Source organism: Scyliorhinus canicula, chromosome 2, assembly GCF_902713615.1.
Source record: "Scyliorhinus canicula chromosome 2, sScyCan1.1, whole genome shotgun sequence".
NCBI lineage: Eukaryota > Metazoa > Chordata > Chondrichthyes > Carcharhiniformes > Scyliorhinidae > Scyliorhinus > Scyliorhinus canicula.
Genome location: NC_052147.1, coordinates 258,618,935 through 258,641,726, shown reverse-complemented (window position 1 = coordinate 258,641,726; position 22,792 = coordinate 258,618,935). Strand labels below are relative to the sequence as shown.

The 22,792-nt window shown below is 42.1% G+C and overlaps 1 protein-coding gene across 4 annotated transcripts in view; it reads right to left on the bottom strand.

The window, feature by feature from the left end:
• Positions 1-429: 429 nt before the first annotated feature.
• The window catches only part of mbd6 (methyl-CpG binding domain protein 6), a 371,598-nt gene continuing 349,235 nt past the window's right edge, over positions 430-22,792 (bottom strand). For all 4 annotated transcript variants that reach the window (XM_038789976.1, XM_038789979.1, XM_038789978.1 and 1 more), the window contains one exon: positions 430-1,649. In XM_038789976.1, coding sequence (XP_038645904.1) covers positions 1,578-1,649 — 72 coding nt within the window. In that variant the 3' untranslated portion in view covers positions 430-1,577. The remainder of the gene's footprint in view (positions 1,650-22,792) is intronic.

Sequence of the window (22,792 nt, the reverse complement as noted above, 5' to 3'; positions counted from 1 at the left end):
GCTGGTGAATCATCCAGTCCCCATCCATCACTGTGTTGCTACAATCTGCACTTCAGTTCCATGACAGCTTCATAGAAGCATTGACAAATTAGTCAATGTCCTTTGCCAACTCGGTACCATGAAGAAAAACAATTAAGTTGAAAATCCAATAATTGTTGGATATTGCCTTTCATTGTTCCTTTCTACAAAGTTCAAACAAGCAAATTAATGTACATGACTGTTCTGCTGCAGTAGTTCCCTCCGCCATGTTATGTACTGTAGAAAATGTGATGAGCACCTGCAATTACAAAATACAAGTAACTATACTAGCTATAAGCAGTACATTTTTTAAACTCAATTTGAGGAGGTTTAAAAATAGGTCTGGCGTACTGCATTCGGATTCCTATTTTACCATGAAATGTTGGTAAAGAATAGCTCCACAAGCAGAAATTCAAGTATGAGTGACCAGTTTTTAATTGTAAAGTAGGTGCAACATTATTAAAAATGTTACAACACTGCACGACCTGTAATGCTCACAATATTTACAATTAGTGTCCTTTACATGAAACCATAAAACCCCAAAGAGAATTTGCATGGACTGGAACAAACTACTCCTATCACCCACATAAATGCCATCAACCAATTAAAATCAAGTGCACAAAATACTTTACATGTTCTACTAATGTAAAGTATACATGTGAGAAAATACAAAACAATTAGGTAAATGTCAAAACAAAGAGCAAAGTTTGTCATTACAAGACAGTTTAGGAGTAAAGCAAAGAAAGGCCAAATTAAATATAAAAGCACGCACCTTTGATGAATAAAACATTTGTTTTGACATAAAACAGCAGAAAAGTTGACTGATAAGAAAACACAGACAACAATACCATCAAAACAGAACACATCAATTCAGAATGGGAAAAAAAGCGAAGGGAAAAATAAAGACTTCATTTTACATGGAGTTTGCATGTGGGACTGTAGTAGACCTCCATGCCATTGCACAAAAGACAGTTCTAAACAGAATAGAAATGAACATTGGCGGTGTGAAGTGTCTGCCATAATTAAGTTATCACATAACCATGCCTCATCTGCTGTTAAATACAAAAACAGCATCTTGCATATAAAAGCTTTAAGCGGCATTTTTATTTATCCTCTTTACACTGGTAATCTCTTGTATGTGTACTCAATAGAAACCAAAGAATTTTGTACACTATTTTGTACAAGAAAAGATAAACTGTGCATTAAGTATGCTTGTACATGACAACTTTGTACAGTATTTACATTTTGATATTACCATGAAATTTCGCATATCTATATACACAATGAAAAATCATCAGAAACATTTGGACTGTTCAGTTTTTGAAATTCTTGATCGCTTAGTACTGTAGAAAATGTCACTTCTTAGGCAAGCAGTAGATAAACTGTAACCATGATCTCACAAGGTTTCTGATGAGCTATCCAGCATATAATTTTTGCCCATTATTGAAGAAACACTGTACCACAGTTCAATAGCACCTTTTAGCATTGTGGATAATTAAGACTCTATATACACACAGTTCAACCCTATATCTCTATATCAGTGATGAAGACATTGAACGTTATCTAGAGATTTTTCGCCTCTTGGCTTTTGGTGACTTGACTTGCCTCTCCTTCTGCGGTGTCTGGTGAACCTGTAAAATGAAGAATTGAACTATAGATTAATTTTTTGAAATGCAGTAAATGTTTTGAATGAGATTAAATAAGATAAAAATCTGAACATTATGACTATTGAACATAGAATTATTCTGGTGCCTGGATTATTGAAGTCATATCATCATGTACAGAATGACTACCAGAGTCTTTGCGCATCCTACATCATTCTCAGTAACACCAAAAATATTAGATCAAAAGTTTACTGTCAAACAATCCCAACTGAGGTGCAGTGGTCTTGGTCTTAAAATGGGTAAACTGTCAAAATTAGTCTCAAATGTATCCCTTTCCTAAAGTTTGAGCAGGTGAGAACATACTTAGCAACACATACCTGGTCGAAGTATAGAATTCTAATATTCTGCAACCGATAATTCCCCAGTGAACATATTTCTTGATCATAGTACAACACACTTGAATACGAATTCCTGATCCAAGCATAAAACCAGTTTCTCAAATATTTCAATGCTAAACATAAAACTGAAATTATACTTCAGGTATATATTTTCACTTTTGAATAATCTCTCTATATATTTTAAAGGATATCTTTGAATATTTCCCTGAAACATGGAACCAAAAAAATTCTGTGCATTGGTTGCTTTAATTCAGTTTGTAGAAATGCTGATCCAAGCATAATTAGTCTTGAAAATCTGACACTTACCAGGATTCAACTAATTATACAGGGTACTTCTGATGATTAAACAAATATATTGCTTCAGAACCCAAAGAAATAAAGTCACTAGTTGGCAGGAAGGCATAAATAGTAAATAGAATATTTTTGCAATTTACCAGCTACAGGACAACAATCAATTCTTGTTCTAATTTAAATGAGCAAAAAAATAATGTGTGTGGAGCACTTTTGATTTCAGTGCAATTGGCAGATGTTTAAACAATCTATTCCTCCAGCCCACTTTGTGAACTTCACAGTGTGAAGAATGGGAACAGTGTCACTATTGTGGGATGTGGGAGCGATGTGGGAGCTTAGGGACATGCCCACTGTCCCTGGCTCTTTCACGTGCAAGAAGTGTGTTCAGTTGCAGCTCCTGTTAGACCGCTTGACGGCTCTGGAGCTGCGGATGGACTCACCTTGGAGCATCCGTGATGCTGAGGAGGTCGTGGATAGCACGTTTAGCGAGTTGGTCACACCGCAGGTGAAAGTTACTGAGGGAGATAGAAAATGGGTGACCAAAAGACAGAGCAAGAGTAGGAAGGCAGTGCAGGTGTCCCCTGCGGTCATCTCCCTGAAAAACAGATGTACCGCTTTGGATACTGTTGAGGGAGATGGCTCACCAGGGGAAGGCAGGAGCAGCCAGGTTCATGGCACCGTGGCTGGCTCTGCTGCGCAGCAGGGCAGGAAGAAAAATGGCAGGGCTATAGTGATAGGGGACTCGATCGTAAGGGGAATAGGCAGGCGGTTCTGTGGACGCAATAGAGACTCCAGGATGGTATGTTGCCTCCCTGGTGCAAGGGTCAAGGATGTCTCGGAGCGGCTGCAGGACATTCTGGGGGGGGGGGGGGGGGGGGGGGGGGGAGACAGCCAGCTGTCGTGGTGCACATAGGCACCAACGATATAGGTAAAAAACGGGATGAGGTCCTACAAGCTGAATTCAGGGAGTTAGGAGTTAAACTTAAAAGTTGGACCTCAAAAGTAGTAATCTCAGGATTGCTACCAATGCCACGAGCTAGTCAGTAGAAACGTCAGGATAGATAGGATGAATGCGTGGCTCGAGAGATGGTGCAAGAGGGAGGGATTCAAATTCCTGGGGCATGGGACCGGTTCTGGGGGAGGTTGGACCAGTACAAACCGGACGGTCTGCACCTGGACAGGACTGGAACTGATGTCCTGGGGGGGGTGTTTTCTAGAGCTGTTGGGGAGGGTTTAAACTAATGTGGCAGGGGGATGGGAACCGATGCAGGAAGTTGGAAGGTAGTAAAACAGGGACAGAAGCAAAAGGAAGTAAGGGGAAAAGTGCAAGGCAGAGAAGACATAGTCAAAAATCAAAAAGGGCGACAGTACAAGGTACAGTGACTCAGTGAATAGGCCCAGTAATACTAAAAGGAATAAAACTGGAGATGTTAAGATTCAAAACAGAGGTAAAAAAACCAACATAAGCGTACTTTACTTGAATGCTCATAGTTTTCGGAATAAAGTAAATGAGTTGATGCCGCAAATCATCGCGAATGACTATGATTTAGTGGCCATTACTGAAACATGGTTAAAGGATGGTCACGACTGGGAGTTAAATATCCGAGGGTATCAAACTATTCGGAAGGACAGAGTGGATGGTAAGGGAGGTGGTGTAGCTCTGTTATTTAAGGATGACATCCGGGCAATAGTAAGGGATGACATCGGTGCTATGGAGGATAAGGTTGAATCCATTTGGGTGGAAATCAGGAATAGTAAGGCGAAAAAGTCACTGATAGGAGTAGTCTATCGGCCACCAAATAGTAACGTTATGGTGGGGCAGGCAATAAACAAAGAAATAACTGATGCATGTAGAAATGGTACAGCAGTTATCATGGGGATTTTAATCTACATGTCGATTGGTTTAACCAGGTCTGTCAAGGCAACCTTGAGGAGGAGTTTATAGAATGTATCCGCGATAGTTTCCTAGAACAGTATGTAATGGAACCTACGAGGGAACAAGCGGTCCTAGATCTTGTCCTGTGTAATGAGACAGGATTGATTCATGATCTCATAGTTAGGGATCCTCTCAGAAGGAGCGATCACCAATATGGTGGAATTTAAAATACAGATGGAGGGTGAGAAAGTAAAATCAAATACTAGTGTTTTGTGTTTAAACAAAGGAGATTACAATGGGATGAGAGAAGAACTAGCTAAGGTAGACTGGGAGCAAAGACTTTATGGTGGAACAGTTGAGGAACAGTGGAGAACGTTCCAAGCGATTTTTCACAGTGCTCAGCAAAGGTTTATACCAACAAAAAGGAAGGACGGTAGAAAGAGGGGAAATCGATCATGGATATCTAAGGAAATGAGGGAGAGTATCAAATTGAAGGAAAAAGCATACAAAGTGGCAAAGATTGGTGGGAGACTAGAGGACTGGGAAATCTTTAGGGGGCAACAGAAAGCTACTAAAAAAGCTATAAAGAAGAGTAAGATAGAGTATGAGAGTAAACTTGCTCAGAATATAAAACAGACAGTAAAAGTTTTTACAAATATACAAAACAAAAATGAGTGGCTAAGGTAAATATTGGTCCTTTAGAGGATGAGAAGGAAGTTTTCATAATGGGAGATGAGGAAATGGCTGAGGAACTGAACATGTTTTTTGGGTCGGTCTTCACAGTGGAAGACACAAATAACATGCCAGTGGCTGATACAAATGAGGCTATGACAGGTGAGGACCTTGAGAGGATTGTTATCACTAAGGAGGTAGTGATGGGCAAGCTAATGGGGCTAAAGGTAGACAAGTCTCCTGGCCCTGATGGAATGGATCCCAGAGTGCTAAAAGAGATGGCTAGGGAAATTACAGATGCACTAGTGATAATTTACCGAAATTCACTAGACTCTGGGGTGGTCCCGGTGGATTGGAAATTAGCAAACGTGACACCACTGTTTAAAAAGGTAGGCAGAGAGCGGGAAATTATAGGCCAGTGAGCTTAACTTCGGTACAGTAGTAGGGAAGATGCTGGAATCTATCATCAAGGAAGAAATAGCGAGGCATCTGGATAGAAATTGTCCCATTGGGCAGACGCAGCATGGGTTCATAAAGGGCAGGTCGTGCCTAACAAATTTAGTGGGATTTTTTGAGGACATTACCAGTGCAGTAGATAACGGGGAGCCAATGGATGTGGTATATCTGGATTTCCAGAAAGCCTTTGACAAGGAGCCACACAAAAGGTTGCTGCATAAGATAAAGATGCATGGCATTAAGGGTAAAGTAGTAGCATGGATAGAGGATTGGTCAATTAATAGAAAGCAAAGAGTGGGGATTAATGGGTGTTTCTGTGGTTGGCAATCAGTAGCTAGTGGTGTCCCTCAGGGATCCGTGTTGGGCCCACAATTGTTCACAATTTACATAGATGATTTGGAGTTGGGGACCAAGGGCAATGAGTCCAAGATTGCAGATGACACTAAGATGAGTGGTAAAGCGAAAAGTAGAGGATACTGGAAGTCTGCAGAGGGATTTGGATAGGTCAAGTGAATGGGCTAGGGTCTGGTAGATGGAATACAATGTTGACAAATGTGAGGTTATCCATTTTGGTAGGAATAACAGCAAACGGGATTATGTAAACGATAAAATATTGAAGCATGCTGCTGTGCAGAGAGACTTGGGTGTGCGAGTGCAGGAGTCGCAGAAAGTTGGTTTACAGGTGCAACAGGTGATTAAGGCGGCAAATGAAATGTTGTCCTTCATTGCTGGAGGGATGGAGTTTAAGACTAGGGAGGTCATGCTGCAATTTTATAAGGTGTTAATGAGGCCACACCTGGAGTATTGTGTTCAGTTTTGGTCTCCTTACTTGAGAAAGGACATACTGGCACTGGAGGGTGTGCAGAGGGGATTCACTAGGTTAATCCCAGACCTGAAGGGGTTGGATGACGAGGAGAGGTTGAGTAGACTGGGACTGTACTCGTTGGAATTTAGAAGGATAAAGGGGGATCTTATAGAAACATTTAAAATTATGAAGGGAATAGATAGGATAGATGCGGGCAGGTTGTTTCCACTGGCGGGTGAAAGCAGAACTAGGGGACATAGCCTCAAAATAAGGGGAAGTAGATTTAGGACTGAGTTTAGGAGGAACTTCTTCACCCAAAGGGTTGTGAATCCATGGAATTCCTTACCCAGTGAAGCAGTTGAGGCTCCTTTATTCAATGTTTTTAAGGTAAAGATAGATAGTTTTTTGAAGAATAAAGGGATTAAGGCTTATGGTGTTCGGGCCGGAAAGTGGAGCTGAGTCCACAAAAGATCAGCCATGATCTCGTTGAATGGAGGAGCAGGCTCGAGTGGCCAGATGGCCTACTCCTGCTCCTAGTTCTTATGTAAATTCTTATTATCAGCTGAAGCAAGGGAACCCATTGGCATGAAGGACATAGCTCTTTGGGACATTGCGATTGTGAAAGTCGCAAATTCTTTCTTTTTAGGCTAGGAGAAATAGCACTGAGATATATGGACATCTGGGACTATGGCAACTTTATGTCAAGAGACCAAATGTGACAGTCCAAATGTGAGACCAAACATCTCAGAGCATTGAATTACTTTTGAAGTATTGTTACTTATGTTAGTAAAGGTTGTAGACAGAAAGATCTTGCAAACTACAATGAGAAGTATAAAACGTTAACTTGTTTTTGGTGGCATTGATGAAGGCGGGGGGGGGGGAACGTTAGCCATTCCACCGGGAGTACATCCGTGGCTCCTTTGTATGCAAATAAGCCACTGGAAGAGCGAGACAGGTCCCTGGTTTAACATCTCATCTGAAGAATTGCCCCATCAATAATGCATTATTGCAATAATGCAAACTCCCTTAGTAATGCATCACTGTGGAGTCTCAATTATGTGTTTAAATTGGCTTGGGGGTGGGGACACTAATACATTTCTGACCCAGAATGAGAATTTGATGAACTGAGCTAAATAGACAGGCCATCACGACCAAGATATTTGTAATTGCTAAAAAGGATCAAGTCCAACGCACAAACAGCTGTCAGACAAGTGAAACTAAAAACACAGCAATTGTTACATGGGGCCCAGAGGAGAATGGCTTGTTTGCAATTAATGGACAGCTGCTGCTGGGTTTGAAGTTATATATGTGATGTTTTAGGTAGCTTTAATGTTTGAGTCTTTTGCTTTTGCAATGGTAAGGTAAAGTTGCCATAGTCCCAGATGACCATAGGTTGCTTTTGCTTTGAGGGGTGACTAGTGGTGGTTTAACCTGATGATCACCACACCTCAGGCGAGGGGCAAGGTAGAGAAGACAAGGCCTTCAAGGATAAACTCAGCCGGTATGGGAATTCAACCCACGTTGCTGGTCTTGTTCTGCATCACAAGCCAACTGTCTAGTCCACTGAGGTAACAGTACCCAAAAACAAGAAAGGCTGGCTTTAATGCCCATCTGTCAGTGTAGTACGAATTGTCAGCAAATACCTTGATTATTTCCATGTACCAAATTTTCTTTGTTTGGTACTGTGGACCTCACTTCTCGTAATCTTGAGCATGATCATCAATGGGTAAAGCTCAGGACATTAAGATGTAATGGCTCAAATGGCATTAACAACATGAACAACATACCATTAATAACACGTGCCAGATTGCAACTAGGGAAGTTGAGTTCACACTTTCAATTCAAATCACTTGCCAAAGAATTTCAATATATAAATAGCATATTCCACAGCCGCCTGCGTGATTTGAAATACTTCCAGTTTGTGGATCAAACGGAGCACATTTTTGACTTTGTTTTTCTTAATTGCACTCGCTTATAATGCTTCACACCAAGAGCTGCGGTATTCGCCATTTATACTGAAACATTTCGAATGTTCCAATTCACTTACCATGTAACTGAATGGAATAACACTCCCATTATGACATTACTGCTTTCACATAATGAAAATCCAAGTGCTAATCTTTCATCGTTTAGCCCAGAAGGAGCAGCGGAATGTGCTTCAAAAATCAATGGCAATCGTTGTCATAGTCATAATGCACTTAATCTCTGTCTGCACACTGAGTGAATCTTTTAAATATACTTCTTAAAAGCGTTCATTTCAGTTCAGCTACAGGAATGCATCTCAGGAGCAGTGTCTTTTTTTCTCAAGGTAGGCAGCTCGATTCAGGTCAGGTTCACAACCTGAAGAAGCAGAGAACGCAAGTTGAAATTCAACTACAATTCAGGAAATTGTTTCAGGATCGCAAACTATTTATGAGTGTGTACAGTGTTAGTACACAGTCGGTTTCAGGATCACAACTTGCTGCTTTCTCAGTTTCAACAATTTGTCAGTCAGTAAAACTCAGCCAGCTCCTGATTCAGTGACAGCTTTGAAACCCTGAGATATTGAAATGTTGTCATTTATGGACAAACTTTCATAATGTCTATATACTACTTATAAACCTTTCATTCTATAAACGGCTAACATGTGAGAGCAAATGCAGAAAACAGGATACAACCATGGAACAATTATTCAGACCATTCTCTGAATTAACTGAAAGATTAGTCTACCACTTTTAGATTTCAATGGAGAAACATCATTGACTGGACTACAAATGGGGCAAGGTAATTTAATAAAAATACAACTACTCTCTGACAATATAATTGAAATATTGTGCACACTTAAAAATAATACATAAATCAGTACAAGATGGATGATCCAAGACAAACATGCAAAAATGTACTGAAATGTACAATGGTAAAATGGTTTCAATTGCTGGTTTTGACGTTATGTATGTGATTGGTTTCAACTACGCCGAGTTCAATGCACTTATAATTTAAGTCTTTGACCTTCATTTATGCACCATATCCTTCTCTGAGCATGTCAACTACAGCAAGTGGTCCTGAATATATACAAAGCTAAAAGCTACTTTGCACTATTACTGGCAATGCTCCAATGGGGTAATTTTCTGATTAATTTTTCTGTGCCTTATCAAGTTACAGTACACGTGTCAGTTACAGACATTTTACCCTACCTGGAAAGGAGGGGGCGGTGGGGGGAGGAGTTGGATCAGCAGAGTTGCTTTTGCAGACAATCTGAACAGACATGACTGGTTGAATGGCCTCCATTCTATAATTGCTCACACACGTTCTCTTGTAGAATTTTTTGTTTTTAGCCAAGGGCGGGGGGATGGAGTTGGGAAACAGACGATTCTGCTCATCTGAATTATATTTTTAAGCTCTCTCAAATCAGTTTATTTAACCTTTCTAAAAAAAAATGACTCTCCATTAATCCCATTGGCCATTTTGAACTTTTCCCAAAGTTTGGTAATTACATTTAGTGTAAATTCGATAAAGTCTTCAGGAATCAGACTAAAAGATTTCTTGAGAGAATGCTTAGTTAAATAAAAAAATCTTTGGAAATATAATAAATTAAATTGTGATAACAAGAAAAAACAGACATGTGAATAGCATTGTAATCTAAAAATAGATTAGAATCAAACCACCGTCATTGAGTTCAGAGATTTTCTTTGAAGTCTCAGTTAAAAAGTTTAATACTATATTTAATTTTCTATTCCTGAACATGATTAGTTGGTTAAGAAATCCTATTAAATGGGACATGTCAAAGACCTAATGCAAAATAAACGAGTTATTGATTGAATTGTACGATTAAGTAGAAACTAGTAGAATATTTCAGCAGGAATTTACTTTGAGATAACTGGGCTCAACAGTTGTCCGACTCTGCCCTCAAGCTTAGTTTCGTTTAACTTGAACAAAAAACTAAAATTGTAATTTAAGTCAGGGCAAAAAAAACTTGTGTTAATCAAAACAAAAGCAAACCTAAATGCAAAAATGCTAATCCCACTACTCCTGTCTACAGGTATCTAACTTTCACCTCTGAATATTTTCACTTTAATCCACTAAATTACTCAATTCAAAGTGTGTGTAATTAATTTGCTCAATACTAAATGTGCATTTTACTGTTATTTAATTAAATGTTTTAGATAAGTCAATTTTGAAACTATGACACTGAATTATCATTCATGTACCTTATTCATTGAAAGTTAGCCTGGAGGCTGAAGCAGCTCTGCCTATAAAACCAAGTGCTTCATCAAAGACTTTATATCAATTGTTTAATTGTAGTTAAAAGAGCAAAACACTGGTGACCAGAACTCTCAGTAAACCCATTTGTTAAAGGCCTATGCATTAGACTAAGTCACTTAAAGATCCAGTTACATTTCAGTCCAATCAAGCAACGTGTCATTCAGATTTTAAGTCTGTGTACAAGAATGTGCATGGATGTGACTGTGAGAGAGCTGATTTCCTCTCGCTCACGAGGCTTGTACAAATAAAATATTCCATGACAAAGCACAGATATTGACTTTTTATTTTTGATATGTATGGGAAATGGATGGCAAAGGGGTAGCAGCTGCAGATTTGGGGGGGATATCAACGGAGCATTTATACATCAAAACATTCCAGTTTCTTTTATTAGTAGACTCATACAGCACAGAAAGAGACCCTTCGGCACATCGTGTCTGTGCCGACCATCAAACACCTATTTATTCTAAGCCCATTTTCCAGCACTTGGTCCGTAGCCATGCATGCTATGGCATTTTAAGTGCTCATCTAAATGCTTTTTAAATGTTGTGAAGATGCCAGCCTTTCAGGCATTGACTTTCAGATTCCCACCATCCTCTGGGTGAAAAAGACTTCGCTCAAATCTCCTCTAAATCTCCTGCCCCATAACTTAAATCTATGCCCCCGGTTATTCATCCCTCTACTGAGGGGAAGGGTTTCTTCGTTTCTACCTTTGCTGTCTATAATGCACAGCTCGATCAGGTCCTCCCCCCTCAACATAGAACAGTACAGCACAGAACAGGCCCTTCGGCCCTCGATGTTGTGCCGAGCCATGGTCACCCTACTCAAACCCACGTATCCACCCTATACCCGTAACCCAATAAACCCCCTTAACCTTACTTTTTAGGACACTACGGGCAATTTAGCATGGCCAATCCACCTAACCCGCACATCTTTGGACTGTGGGAGGAAACCGGAGCACCCGGAGGAAACCCACGCACACACGGGGAGGACGTGCAGACTCCACACAGACAGTGACCCAGCCGGGAATCGAACCTGGGACCCTGGAGCTGTGAAGCATTTATGCTAACCACCATGCTGCCCCTTTCAGCCTTCTCGACTCGAGGAAAATGACCCCAGCCGAGTCAGCCTCTCTTCATAGCTGAATAGTAAAATGGTAAACAGTGTGTTATATATTAGAAGATAAGAACGTCATTCAGTTCGTTAACTCCATTTCATTCGGTGTCTATTTATGATTATTCCCACTAACTAATTAGATTCTCAAGACAAATTAATTCCCCATTTCCAGGTTGCAGTACGCCAGGAACTGTAGTATTTAAACTCTCAAATTCAAAAATTACACACCCGAAAGACAGCAAGATTGCATACAAAAATAAAGACAAGAGTCATAATTTAGGCAGTGCCTGAACCATAGAAAATAGTAAGAAGTCTTATAACACCAGGTTAAAGTCCAACAGGTTTGTTTCAAATCACTAGCTTTTGGAGCACAGCTCCTTCCTCAGATGACTGAAGAGGTGGGTTCCAGAAACATATATATAGACAAAGTCAAAGATGCAAGACGATACTTTGAATGCGAGTCTTTGTAGGTAATTAAGTCTTTACAGGTCCAGACGGAGCAACTGGAGAGAGGGATAACCACAGGTTAAAGAGGTGTGAATTGTCTCAAGCCAGGACAGTTGGTAGGATTTTGCAAGCCCAGGCCAGATGTTGGGGGGGTGAATGTAATGCGACATGAATCCAAGGCCCGGTTGAGGCCATACTCAAGTGTGCGGAACTTGGCTATAAGTTTCAGCTTGGCGATTCTGCGTTGTCGCACTTCCTGAAGGCTGCCTTGGAGAACGCTTACCCGAAGATCAGAGGCTGAATGCCCTTGACTGCTGAAGTGTTCCCAGACTGAAAGGGAACATTCCTGCTTGGCGATTGTCTCGCAATGTCCATTCATCCGTTGTCGCAGCGTTTGCATGTTCTTGCCAATGTACCACGTTTCAGGACATCCTTTCCTGCACCGTATGAGGTAGACAGCGTTGGCCGAGTCGCAGGAGTATGTACCACGAACCTGGTGGGCGGTGTTCTCACGTGTAATGGTGGTACCCATGTCGATGATCTGGCACGTCTTGCAGCGATTGCCATGGTAGGGTTGTGTGGTGTCGTGGTCGCTGTTCTGAGGGCTGGGTAGTTGGCTGCAAACAATGGTCTGTTTGAGGTTGCGCGGTTGTTTGAAGGCAAGTAGTGGGTGTGTGGGATGACCTTGCGGATAACCCCACGGTGCGCCACTTCTCCAGCCTCGACCCGAAACACATTAAGAAGCCATCCCCTATGGACAAGCCCTCTGTATGCACACACAGGATCTGCTCAGATGAGAAGGAGCGTAACAGACATCTACAGACGCTGAAAGATGCCCTTGTATGAATGGGATATGGCGCTCGACTCATCGATCGACAGCTCCAACGCGCCACAGCAAAAAACCACACCAAACCCCTCAGAAGACAAACACGGAACACAACCATCCAGTACTTTCCGGAGCGGAGAAACTACGTCATCTTCTTCGCAACATCTTGCCAAGGTCATCACCACCCCCCCACTAATTGCCTGCGAACAACCGCGCAACCTCAAACAGACCATTGTTTGCAGCAAACTACGCAGCCTTCAGAACAGCAACCACAACATCACACAATCCTGCCATAGTAATCTCTGCAAGACGCGCCAGATCATCGACATGGGCATCACCATTACACGTGATTACACCACCCACCAGGTATGTGGTACATACTCGTGCGACTCGGCCAACATTGTGTGACTCGGCCAACGTTGTCTACCTCTTACACTGCAGGAAAGGATGCCCCGAAGCGTGGTACATTGGCGAGACCATGCAGCGCTGTGACAACGGATGAACGGACATTGCGAGACAATCGCCAAGCAGGAATGTTCCCTTCCAGTCGAGGAACACTTCAGCAGTCAAGGGCATTCAGCCTCTGATGTTCGGGTAAGCGTTCGCCAAGGTGGCTTTCAGGATGCGCGACAATGCAGAATCGGCGAGCAGAAACTTATAGCCAAGTTCTGCACACATGAGTGCGGCCTCAACCGGGACCTTGGATTCATGTTGCATTAGATGCACCCCCCACCATCTGTCCTGGCTTGAGACAATTCACACCTCTTTAACCTGTGATTATCCCTCTTTCCTGTTGGGCCTGTAAAGACTTTATTACATTCAAAGTATCGTCTTGCATCATTGACTTTGTCTATATATTTGTTTCTGGAACCCACCTCTTCCTTCATGAGGAAGGAGCTGCGCTCTGAAAGCTAGTGATTCGAAATAAACCTTGGACTTTAACCTGGTGTTGTAAGACTTCTTACTGTGCTCACCCCAGTCCAACGCCGGCATCTCCACATCATAGAAAATAGGTGCAGGAATATGTCATTCAGACATTTTGAGCCTGCTCTGTCATTCAACATGATCATGGCTGATCCTCGATCCCAAATCCATACTCCCATCCAAGTGTGGGATTATATTGCTAAATTACTCTGTACTTCTTGATTCCAATGCCAGGGCAGCAGGGTAGCATGGTGGTTAGCATAAATGCTTCACAGCTCCAGGGTCCCAGGTTCGATTCCCGGCTGGGTCACTGTCTGTGTGGAGTCTGCACGTCCTCCCCCTGTGTGCGTGGGTTTCCTCCGGGTACTCCGGTTTCCTCCCACAGTCCAAAGATGTGCGGGTTAGGTGAATTGGCCATGCTAAATTGCCCGTAGTGTCCTAATAAAAGTAAGGTTAAGGGGGGGGTTGTTGGGTTACGGGTATAGCGTGGATACGTGGGTTTGAGTAGGGTGATCATGGCTCGGCACAACATTGAGGGCCGAAGGGCCTGTTCTGTGCTGTACTGTTCTATGTTCTATGTTCTATGTTCTATGGTATGGATACTTGGTGCTGTCTGCAAATGTAAATGATTGTAGTATGCACACAGCACTAAGTATGCTGTTGAGTACAGGGCTCAAAATACTTTTTCTCTCTTTTCCAGGTCTCTTTTTGAGAAAAATGACTGCCGAGCTTGATTTTCAGGGGATACTTTTGTTTTTGGAGGATTTTTTTTCATTTACATGAACTGCTACATGAAGTGATGCAGTCACACAGTAACATTACCAGTAAAAGATCGGAAGTGGTGTGGGGGGGGGGGGGCGGGGTGTGTGTGTGTGTGTGTGTGTGTGTGTGTCGTATGCAAGGCCTGGTCTTGGTGTTTAATAGAATTAGAAGTGATTTTTTTTTCCCCCTCCTAACTATTTCAGAGTAAATATCAGGGTAACACTGTCAGAACCATCCAAAGTTAGCAATTTAAAAAGTTTCTGTTGGATGGTTCTCAACCCAGCGCAATTGTCTGGGTGAAGTTACCATCTCTGGACAATTAGGGGCTGGTTCAGCACAGTGGGCTAAATAGCTGGCTTGTAAAGCAGACCAAGGCCAGCAGCGCCGTTTCAATTCCCATAGCAGCCTCCCCGAACAGGCACTGGAATGTGGCGACTCGGGGCTTTTCACAGTAACTTCATTTGAAGCCTACTTGTGACAATAAGCAATTTTCATTTCATTCATTTGTCAGTAAACTCTTACGTGGGAACTTCCTGGAGGGATTCTCCAGCACATCATTGGGGTACCCCTAAATGCGACAGTGGGAACCTGGAAGATGTTTAAAGAACCCCATAGTCAGCTCTATCACATTTTATGTGATAGCATGGCTTTTGTTGTTTGCATGTTGTCCACATGCACAGGAGTCATGAAAGCTGTCTTTTGACAACATGGTTCATCACCCTGTAGCCACCCTCTCGTTTGTTATGGTGGCTGAAATGCAGGTGGTACAGTGAACTGATGTAGAATAAGGTACTGCTAGCATAACAGCATTGACCTGCATGATAGCACACTAGCAGGATGTTGAAGGAGTGGAATTACTTTTGGTTATGGTACACCTCAGAGTTGACATATCGTGCTTTCACAGGAATGTGTGTGTAGCCAATGACACTCTGCCAGTTATCCTTGCAAAGCTATTTGATGAGCAATAAAAACATTGGCCGAGCCAGCGATGCTCACGTTGAGGGAATAATAAAACATCAAAATGGCTGCCAGCGTGGCTAGCTCCAGGTGCATGCACACAGAGGATACCACTCGAGTTAAAATGGCATAGAACATTGAATAAATAGTGCAGAAGGAGGCCATTCGGCCCATCGAGTCTGCACCGACCCACTTAAGCCCTCACTTCCACCCTACCTCGTAACCCAATAACCCCTCCTAACCTTTTTGGACACTAAGGGCAATTTAGCATGTCCAATCCACCTAACCTGTACGGTCTTTGGACTGTGGGAGGAAACCGCAGCACCCGGAGGAAACCCACGCAGACACGAGGAGAACGTGCAGACTCTGCACAGACAGTGACCCAAGCCGGGAATCGAACCTGGGACCCTGGCGCTGTGAAGCCACAGTGCTAACCACAATGCTACCGTGCCGCCCAGGCAAATTTTGTAAGTAATGGCATTAAAGAAACATTAGAAAGATTTCATAATACAACAAAGGCAAATTCTTAAACAAAAAGAAAACATACGCTTTTCGGTGACACATTCATAAAATAATTCAGTGCCTAAAGAGCAAGTGTCCCATGAGATTTGGTTAAATTGATTAAATATTTTCATGTTATTGATGTGAAAAAGGTAGCATTAAGTCACCTTAAATACCAGTAGCAGCCAAATAAGTTTCTTCACTTCTATGTCCTCCATACATACATACTACAAACTAGAAAAAGTGAAAATCAAATATGAAAGTGTTCTCTGTAAGCTGATCAGTGAAATAAATAGTTTTCAGTTAACTTTTGTGTTAAACTAAGTGTAACAACACATGTCTGGTCTCCCAGTTATTTATATAATACTATATTGGAAAATTAATGAATTCTATAGCAGGAAATGCTCAGATTGATAAGATGAACAGAATCCCCAGTGTATATGGACATAAGAAAAAGTCTGTTGATCACATAAAAACTTTCCAAACTTTGCAGAAACTCATCTAGCCCAACATTGAAACACAGCTTGAACTTCTGTTGGATTCCATAATCTTGGCTAATGATACTTGGTTTATTATTTTAACATTTATTTGTTAGGATCCCAAATGAGAACCTATTTTCATGAGGCGATAAGAAATAGGAACAGGAGTAGGCCATTCACCCCTCGAGATGACTCCATCATTCAATATAATCATAATCTTTATCATTGTCACAAGTAGGCTTACAGTAAGATGAGGGCCAATCAAGGATAGTAGTGGAAAGTTGTGTGTGGAATCAGAGGAGATAGGGGAAGCATTAAATGGATATTTTTCGTCAGTGTTTACACTGGAGAAAGACAATGTTGTCGAGGAGAACACTCAGGTTCAGTCGACCAGGCTAGATGGAATTGAGGTTCAAAAGGAGGAGGTGTTAGCAATTTTAGAAAATGTCAAAATAGATAAGTCCCCTGGGCCAGATGGGATTTATCCTAGGATTCTCTGGGAAGCCCGGGAGGAGATTGCAGAGCCTTTGTCCTTGATCTTTATGTCGTCTTTGTCGACAGGAATAGTGCCGGAAGACTGGAGGATAGCAAATGTTGTCCCCTTGTTCAAGAAGGGGAGTAGAGACAACCCTGGTAATTATAGACCTGTGAGCCTTACTTCGGTTGTGGGTAAAATGTTGGAAAAGGTTATAAGAGATAGGGTTTATAATCATCTTGAAAAGAACAAGTTGATTAGCGATACTCAACACGGTTTTGTGAAGGGTAGGTCATGTCTCACAAACCTTATTGAGTTTTTTGAGAAGGTGACCAAACAGGTGGATCAGGGTAAAGCTGTTGATGTGGTGTATATGGATTTCAGTAAGGCGTTTGATAAGGTTCCCCACGGTAGGCTATTGCAGAAAATAAGGAAGTATGGAATTGAAGGTGATTTAGCGGTTTGGATCAGTAATTGGCTAGCTGAAAGAAGACAGAGGGTGGTGGTTGATGGCAAATGTTCATCCTGGAGTTCAGTTACTAGTGGTGTACCGCAAGGATCTGTTTTGGGGCCACTGCTGTTTGTCATTTTATAAATGACCTGGAAGAGGGTGTAGAAGGATGGGTTAGTAAATTTGCAGATGACACGAAGGTCGGTGGAGTTGTGGATAGTGCTGAAGGATGTTATAGGATACAGAGGGACATAGATAAGCTGCAGAGCTGGGCTGAGAGGTGGCAGATGGAGTTTAATGCGGAAAAGTGTGAGGTGGTTCACTTTGGAAGGAGTAACAGGAATGCAGAGTACTGGGCTAATGGCAAGATTCTTGGTAGTGTAGATGAACAGAGATATCTCGGCATCCAGGTACATAAATCCCTGAAAGTTGCCACCCAGGTTAATAGGGCTGTTAAGAAGGCATATGGTGTGCAAGCCTTTATAAGCAGGGGGATTGAGTTTCGGAACCACAAGGTCATGCTGCAGCTGTACATAACTCTGGTGCGGCCGCACCTGGAGTACTGCGTGCAGTTCTGGTCACCACATTATAGGAAGGATGTGGAAGCTTTGGAAAGGGTTCAGAGGAGATTTACTAGGATGTTGCCTGGTATGGAGGGAAGGTCTTATGAGGAAAGGCTCAGGGAATTGAGGTTGTTTTCGTTAGAGAGGAGAAGGCTGAGAGGTGACTTAATAGAGACATATAAGATAGTCAGAGGGTTAGATAGGGTGGACAGTGAGAGTCTTTTTCCTCGGATGGTGATGACCAACATGAGGGGACATAGCTTTAAATTGAGGGGTGATAGATATAGGACAGATGTCAGAGGCAGTTTCTTTACTCAGAGAGTAGTAGGGGTGTGGAACGCCCTGCCTGCAATAGTAGTAGACTCGCCAACTTTAAGGGCATTTAAGTGGTCCCTGGATAGACATATGGATGAAAATGGAATAGTGTAGGTCAGATAGGCTTCAGATGGTTTCACAGGTCGGCGCAACATCGAGGGCCGAAGGGCCCGTACTGCGCTGTAGTGTTCTATGTTCTATTAACACTGCAATGAAGTTACAGTACGGCGCCTATTCAGATACACAGAGGGAGAATTCAGAATGTCCAATTCAACTAACAAGCAAGTTTTTCGGGACTTGTGAGAGGAAACAGGGGCACTCGGCGGAAACCCAAGAAGACATGGGAGAACATGCAGACTCCGTACAGGCAGTGATGAGCCGGAATCGAACCGGATGCCTGGCACTGTGAAGTAACAGTGCTAAGCACTGGCCTCATGGCTGATCCGACATTCCTCTCGTCTAATTTCCTGCCCTTTCCCCGTAACACTCAATTCCTTTACTGATCAAGAACCTATCCACCTCATCTGTAAATATACACCAGGACTCTGCCCCCACAACTCTCTGTGGCGAGGAATTCTGAAAACTCTCAACCCTCTGAGAGAAGAATATTCTCACCTTAGTCTTAAATTGGCACCCTTGATTCTGGGACTAGGCCCTCTTCTCTGAGACTCTCCCATGAGGGGAAACATCCTCTTAGCATTAACCCTGTCAAGCCCCTGAAGAATCCTATATGTTTCAATTAGACCACCTCTCATTCTTCTAAATCCCAACCTGTTTAACTTTTGCTCAGACTGAGGAAATGTTACGACACCACAGGAGTGATAGCTCTTTTTTCATTCAAACTTTGAAATCAATCACAGAATTAACCACATTAGCAATAAAGAACCAGCTTTACAGTTAACAGTTACAACAATTCTTAAGTAAAAGAAACCATAACTTACTTCCTAAGCTTGCCACTATATTCCAATTAAGCAAACCAATAGATATTAAATACCACTCATGAATAAAGTTAACCACCAGGGTTTTATTGGCTTTTCTCTGTGCCGAATCTTTGGAGAGAACACCTTTCAGGACCAAACTGAAACACCTCTGTTCAGATTGAAGTTCTAGAACATACTGACCCTTCAGATAGACCTGGCTCCTCCCATTAACTACATCATCTGTGTCCAAAGCATAAGGCATTCTTTTGTCTCTTCTTATAAGATGTCCCTTGACTTGTTTAAACAGGGCCAAACACAATACCGCTCAGAAATTATCAGCACCCCAGGGGCCCTTCAAACCTAAACAATATTCCATTAGCTCGCTATCTGTAAACATGTAAATGGTTTCTCAAAATCTATTAGCAGAACACTTCATCTGCAAATCAATGATTATCTCACGTTTACAACACCTTAATAACCACTCTAGCAGTCATACTGTCTGCATGCATCTTAACACAGGTTTAAATAAATGCAGAAAAATATAAAATGATAATTTCCGAAATTCATCACATATTGGCTTTAAGTAAAGATTATTCCTCCCCAAGTCACTAATTCAAACTTGTACTCTCTTGCCTTACTGGCTTCTCAAAGCAATATGATGCATTTTTACCATGCAGTATCACATTTATTGCAATTAGCTCCTCTATTATTTTTGTGCTCACATGTGAACCGAGAATTAAATTTAAAAGTACATGTGTATAACCTTCCCACAGGCTTATCAACGAAGAACTGAATGACTAGGTATGAGACATAGAAAATAGGAGTAGGCATTTCAGCCCTTCGAGCCTGCTTCACCACTGAATATAATCATGGCTGACCCTAGGCCTCAACAACATGCTCCAACACACAACACCCCCCCCCCCCAATTCCCTTGACGACTTTATAGTGCAAAAATCTATATGTAAATATATCTCTCTAAATATATTCAGTGACTTGGCCTCCACATTCTCTGTGACAGAGAATTCCATAGGTTTACCACCCTCTGTGTGAAAAAGTTTCTCCTCATCTCAATACTAAATGGCCAGTATCCTGAGACTGTGGGCCCTTGTTCTAGACACCCCAGCCAGATGAAACAAGATCCCTGCATGCAGTCTGTCCAATCCAAACAGAACCATGTACATTTCAATGAGATCCCCTCTCATTCTTTTAAACTCCAGTGAATATAGGCCTCGTTGACTCAATCTCTCTTCATATGACAATCCTGCTATCCCATGAATTAGTCTGGTGAACCCTGGCTGTACTCCCTGTCTGGCAAGTATATCCTTTCTTAGCTAAGGAGACCAAAAATGCACTTAATACTCCAGGTGTGGTTTCATCAAGCCTCTCTACATCTAAAGAAAGACATCCTCGCTCCTGTACTCAAAATCCTCTTGCAATGAAGGCCAACATACCATGTGCCTTCCTAAACGTTTGCTGTACCTTTATATTTGTATTCAGTGACTGGTGTACAAGACTACCCAGCTCCCTTTGTAAGTCAACATTTCCCAACATATCACCATTTGAATAATACTCTATCATTCTGTTTTTCCTTCCGAAGTGGATAACTTCACATTTATCCATGTAATGCTGCTTCTGCCATGTATTTGACCACTCCCTCAAACTTAACTAAATCACCCTGAAGTCTCTGCACAGCTTCCTCGCCACTTACATTTTTCATGTTGTCAGCTAACTTAGAAATATTGCATTTGATTCCCTGATCTAAATTATCAATGCATATCGTTACTGAACAGAAGTAAAATTAGATAAAATATACGGTACACACCTTAACAAATCTTAATCATCAAGAAACTAACGCTTTACTGTGGAAACCTAACCTCAAAGGGAAAACTGCTCATGGACCCAACAAGATAAAAACAAGTTAGCAATCAAGCTCGTTATCCAACTGAAATTCAGTATCATCGATCTTTTGAGAAGAATCACAGGAATAGAAGAGTTACAGAAGCAAATTGTTCTGAAATGATGTGAATTAGCTTCCCTCAACTATTGATTATTTCCTACCCCCTTCTTTGAAAGTTGATGTTTGCATACTACTCCACATGTATTTACATACCCAAATGGCATGAAGTGAACAGGAACAACAATCGCTAATGAGTTATTTGATCATGGGCCCATCACAGGTGAGCCTAATTTTCAGCGTTCCCACAATTTGAATTCTAGCAGGGATTGATGGGGCAACAACCCTAGCTGAGTCTTTCCTCTCATGAGGAGGAAGCTGTGCATTCCCACCACCAAGATTAAATCAGGTCAGGAATCAAACTTAAAGCCAGGCACCACATTACACAATCACTCACTGAGACACTGGGGAACTTAGTAGGTTTTCCCCTGCCTCAATAAGGCACGCGGTGGCACAGTGGTTAGCACTGCTGTCTCATAGCATCAGGGACCTGGGTTTGATTTCAGCCTTGTGGAGTTTGCACGTTCTTCCCGTGTCTGCATGGGTTTCCTCCGGGTGCTGCAGTTTTCTCACACAGTCCAAAGATGTGCAAGTTAAGTGGATTGGCCATGCTAAATTGCCCCTTAGTTTCCAGGGATGTGTAGGTTAGTTGCAGGGTTATGGGTATAGGGCTGGCTAGTCGGAGGAGTGGACTTAGATAAGTGCTCTTTCGGAGGGTCAGTGCAGACTCGATGGGCCGAATGGCCTCCTTCTGCAGCGTAGGGGATTCCATGAAAACTACCATAGAATAGTGGATGACACAAAATGACTTACTGAGCAAACCTGCACTTCCAAATGATGAATCTTGAGATCACAGATCAAAAAAGAATCACACATGGTAGCCTTGTTTTTTTCCAAAATGTGTTCCTGGCTATCAAGACTCAGCCAGTCTGCATGGGGACCACTGCTTCTCCGCTACATTTATCAAAATGCCGTTGGCAGCATTTTAGACAATTTATGGCAATATTCTCTTTAGTGTTTATTTTTCCAATTAAGGGGCGATTTAGTGTGTGGCCAATCCACCTACCCTGCACATCTTTGGGTGCGGGGACAATGTGCAACTTCAAAAGGACAGTGACCCAGGGCCGGGATCGAACCTGGGTCCTCAGTGCAGCGAGGCAGCAGTGCTAACCACTGTGCCACCGTACAGCCCCTTTAATGATTGTGTTTAAAACCACAATGACATAGGTCATACATACAAAATATTTAATATAAAAGTGACTGCTTATCGCAGTAATGCGAAGCATGGTGTGCTGCTCCCCCTTTCAAGTTTGGTGACAGCAGTCTGAAGCAGGGACTGACGAAACTGGGCAGAATGGGAAGAACAGTGATGAAACTATAGAGATAAATGCAAATATTATTGAACAAAAAAAGGATAACATTTCTTTCTCCATGTATGGTATTCAATAGCAGTGAAGCAGAGATATCGAAAGAGAGTATTAATCGACTTAGTGCTAAGCATGTTCAGTCATTGAATAGCAATCAAAGCAAAAATAACATGCTGAATTACATTTGAAAAATAGACTAAGTTGGAGGAAGTCAAGCTTCAACTCTACAGAGTGCTCCGAGCAACTGCACAGGGGTGTCCAGTTCTGATCACCTAGATACAACCAAACTTGGAGGCAGTGTATAAAAATTCACAAAACTAATCTCTTGCATCAGGAAACTGAATCTTCCATGAGAAATGACTGGAGAAACCTGGTC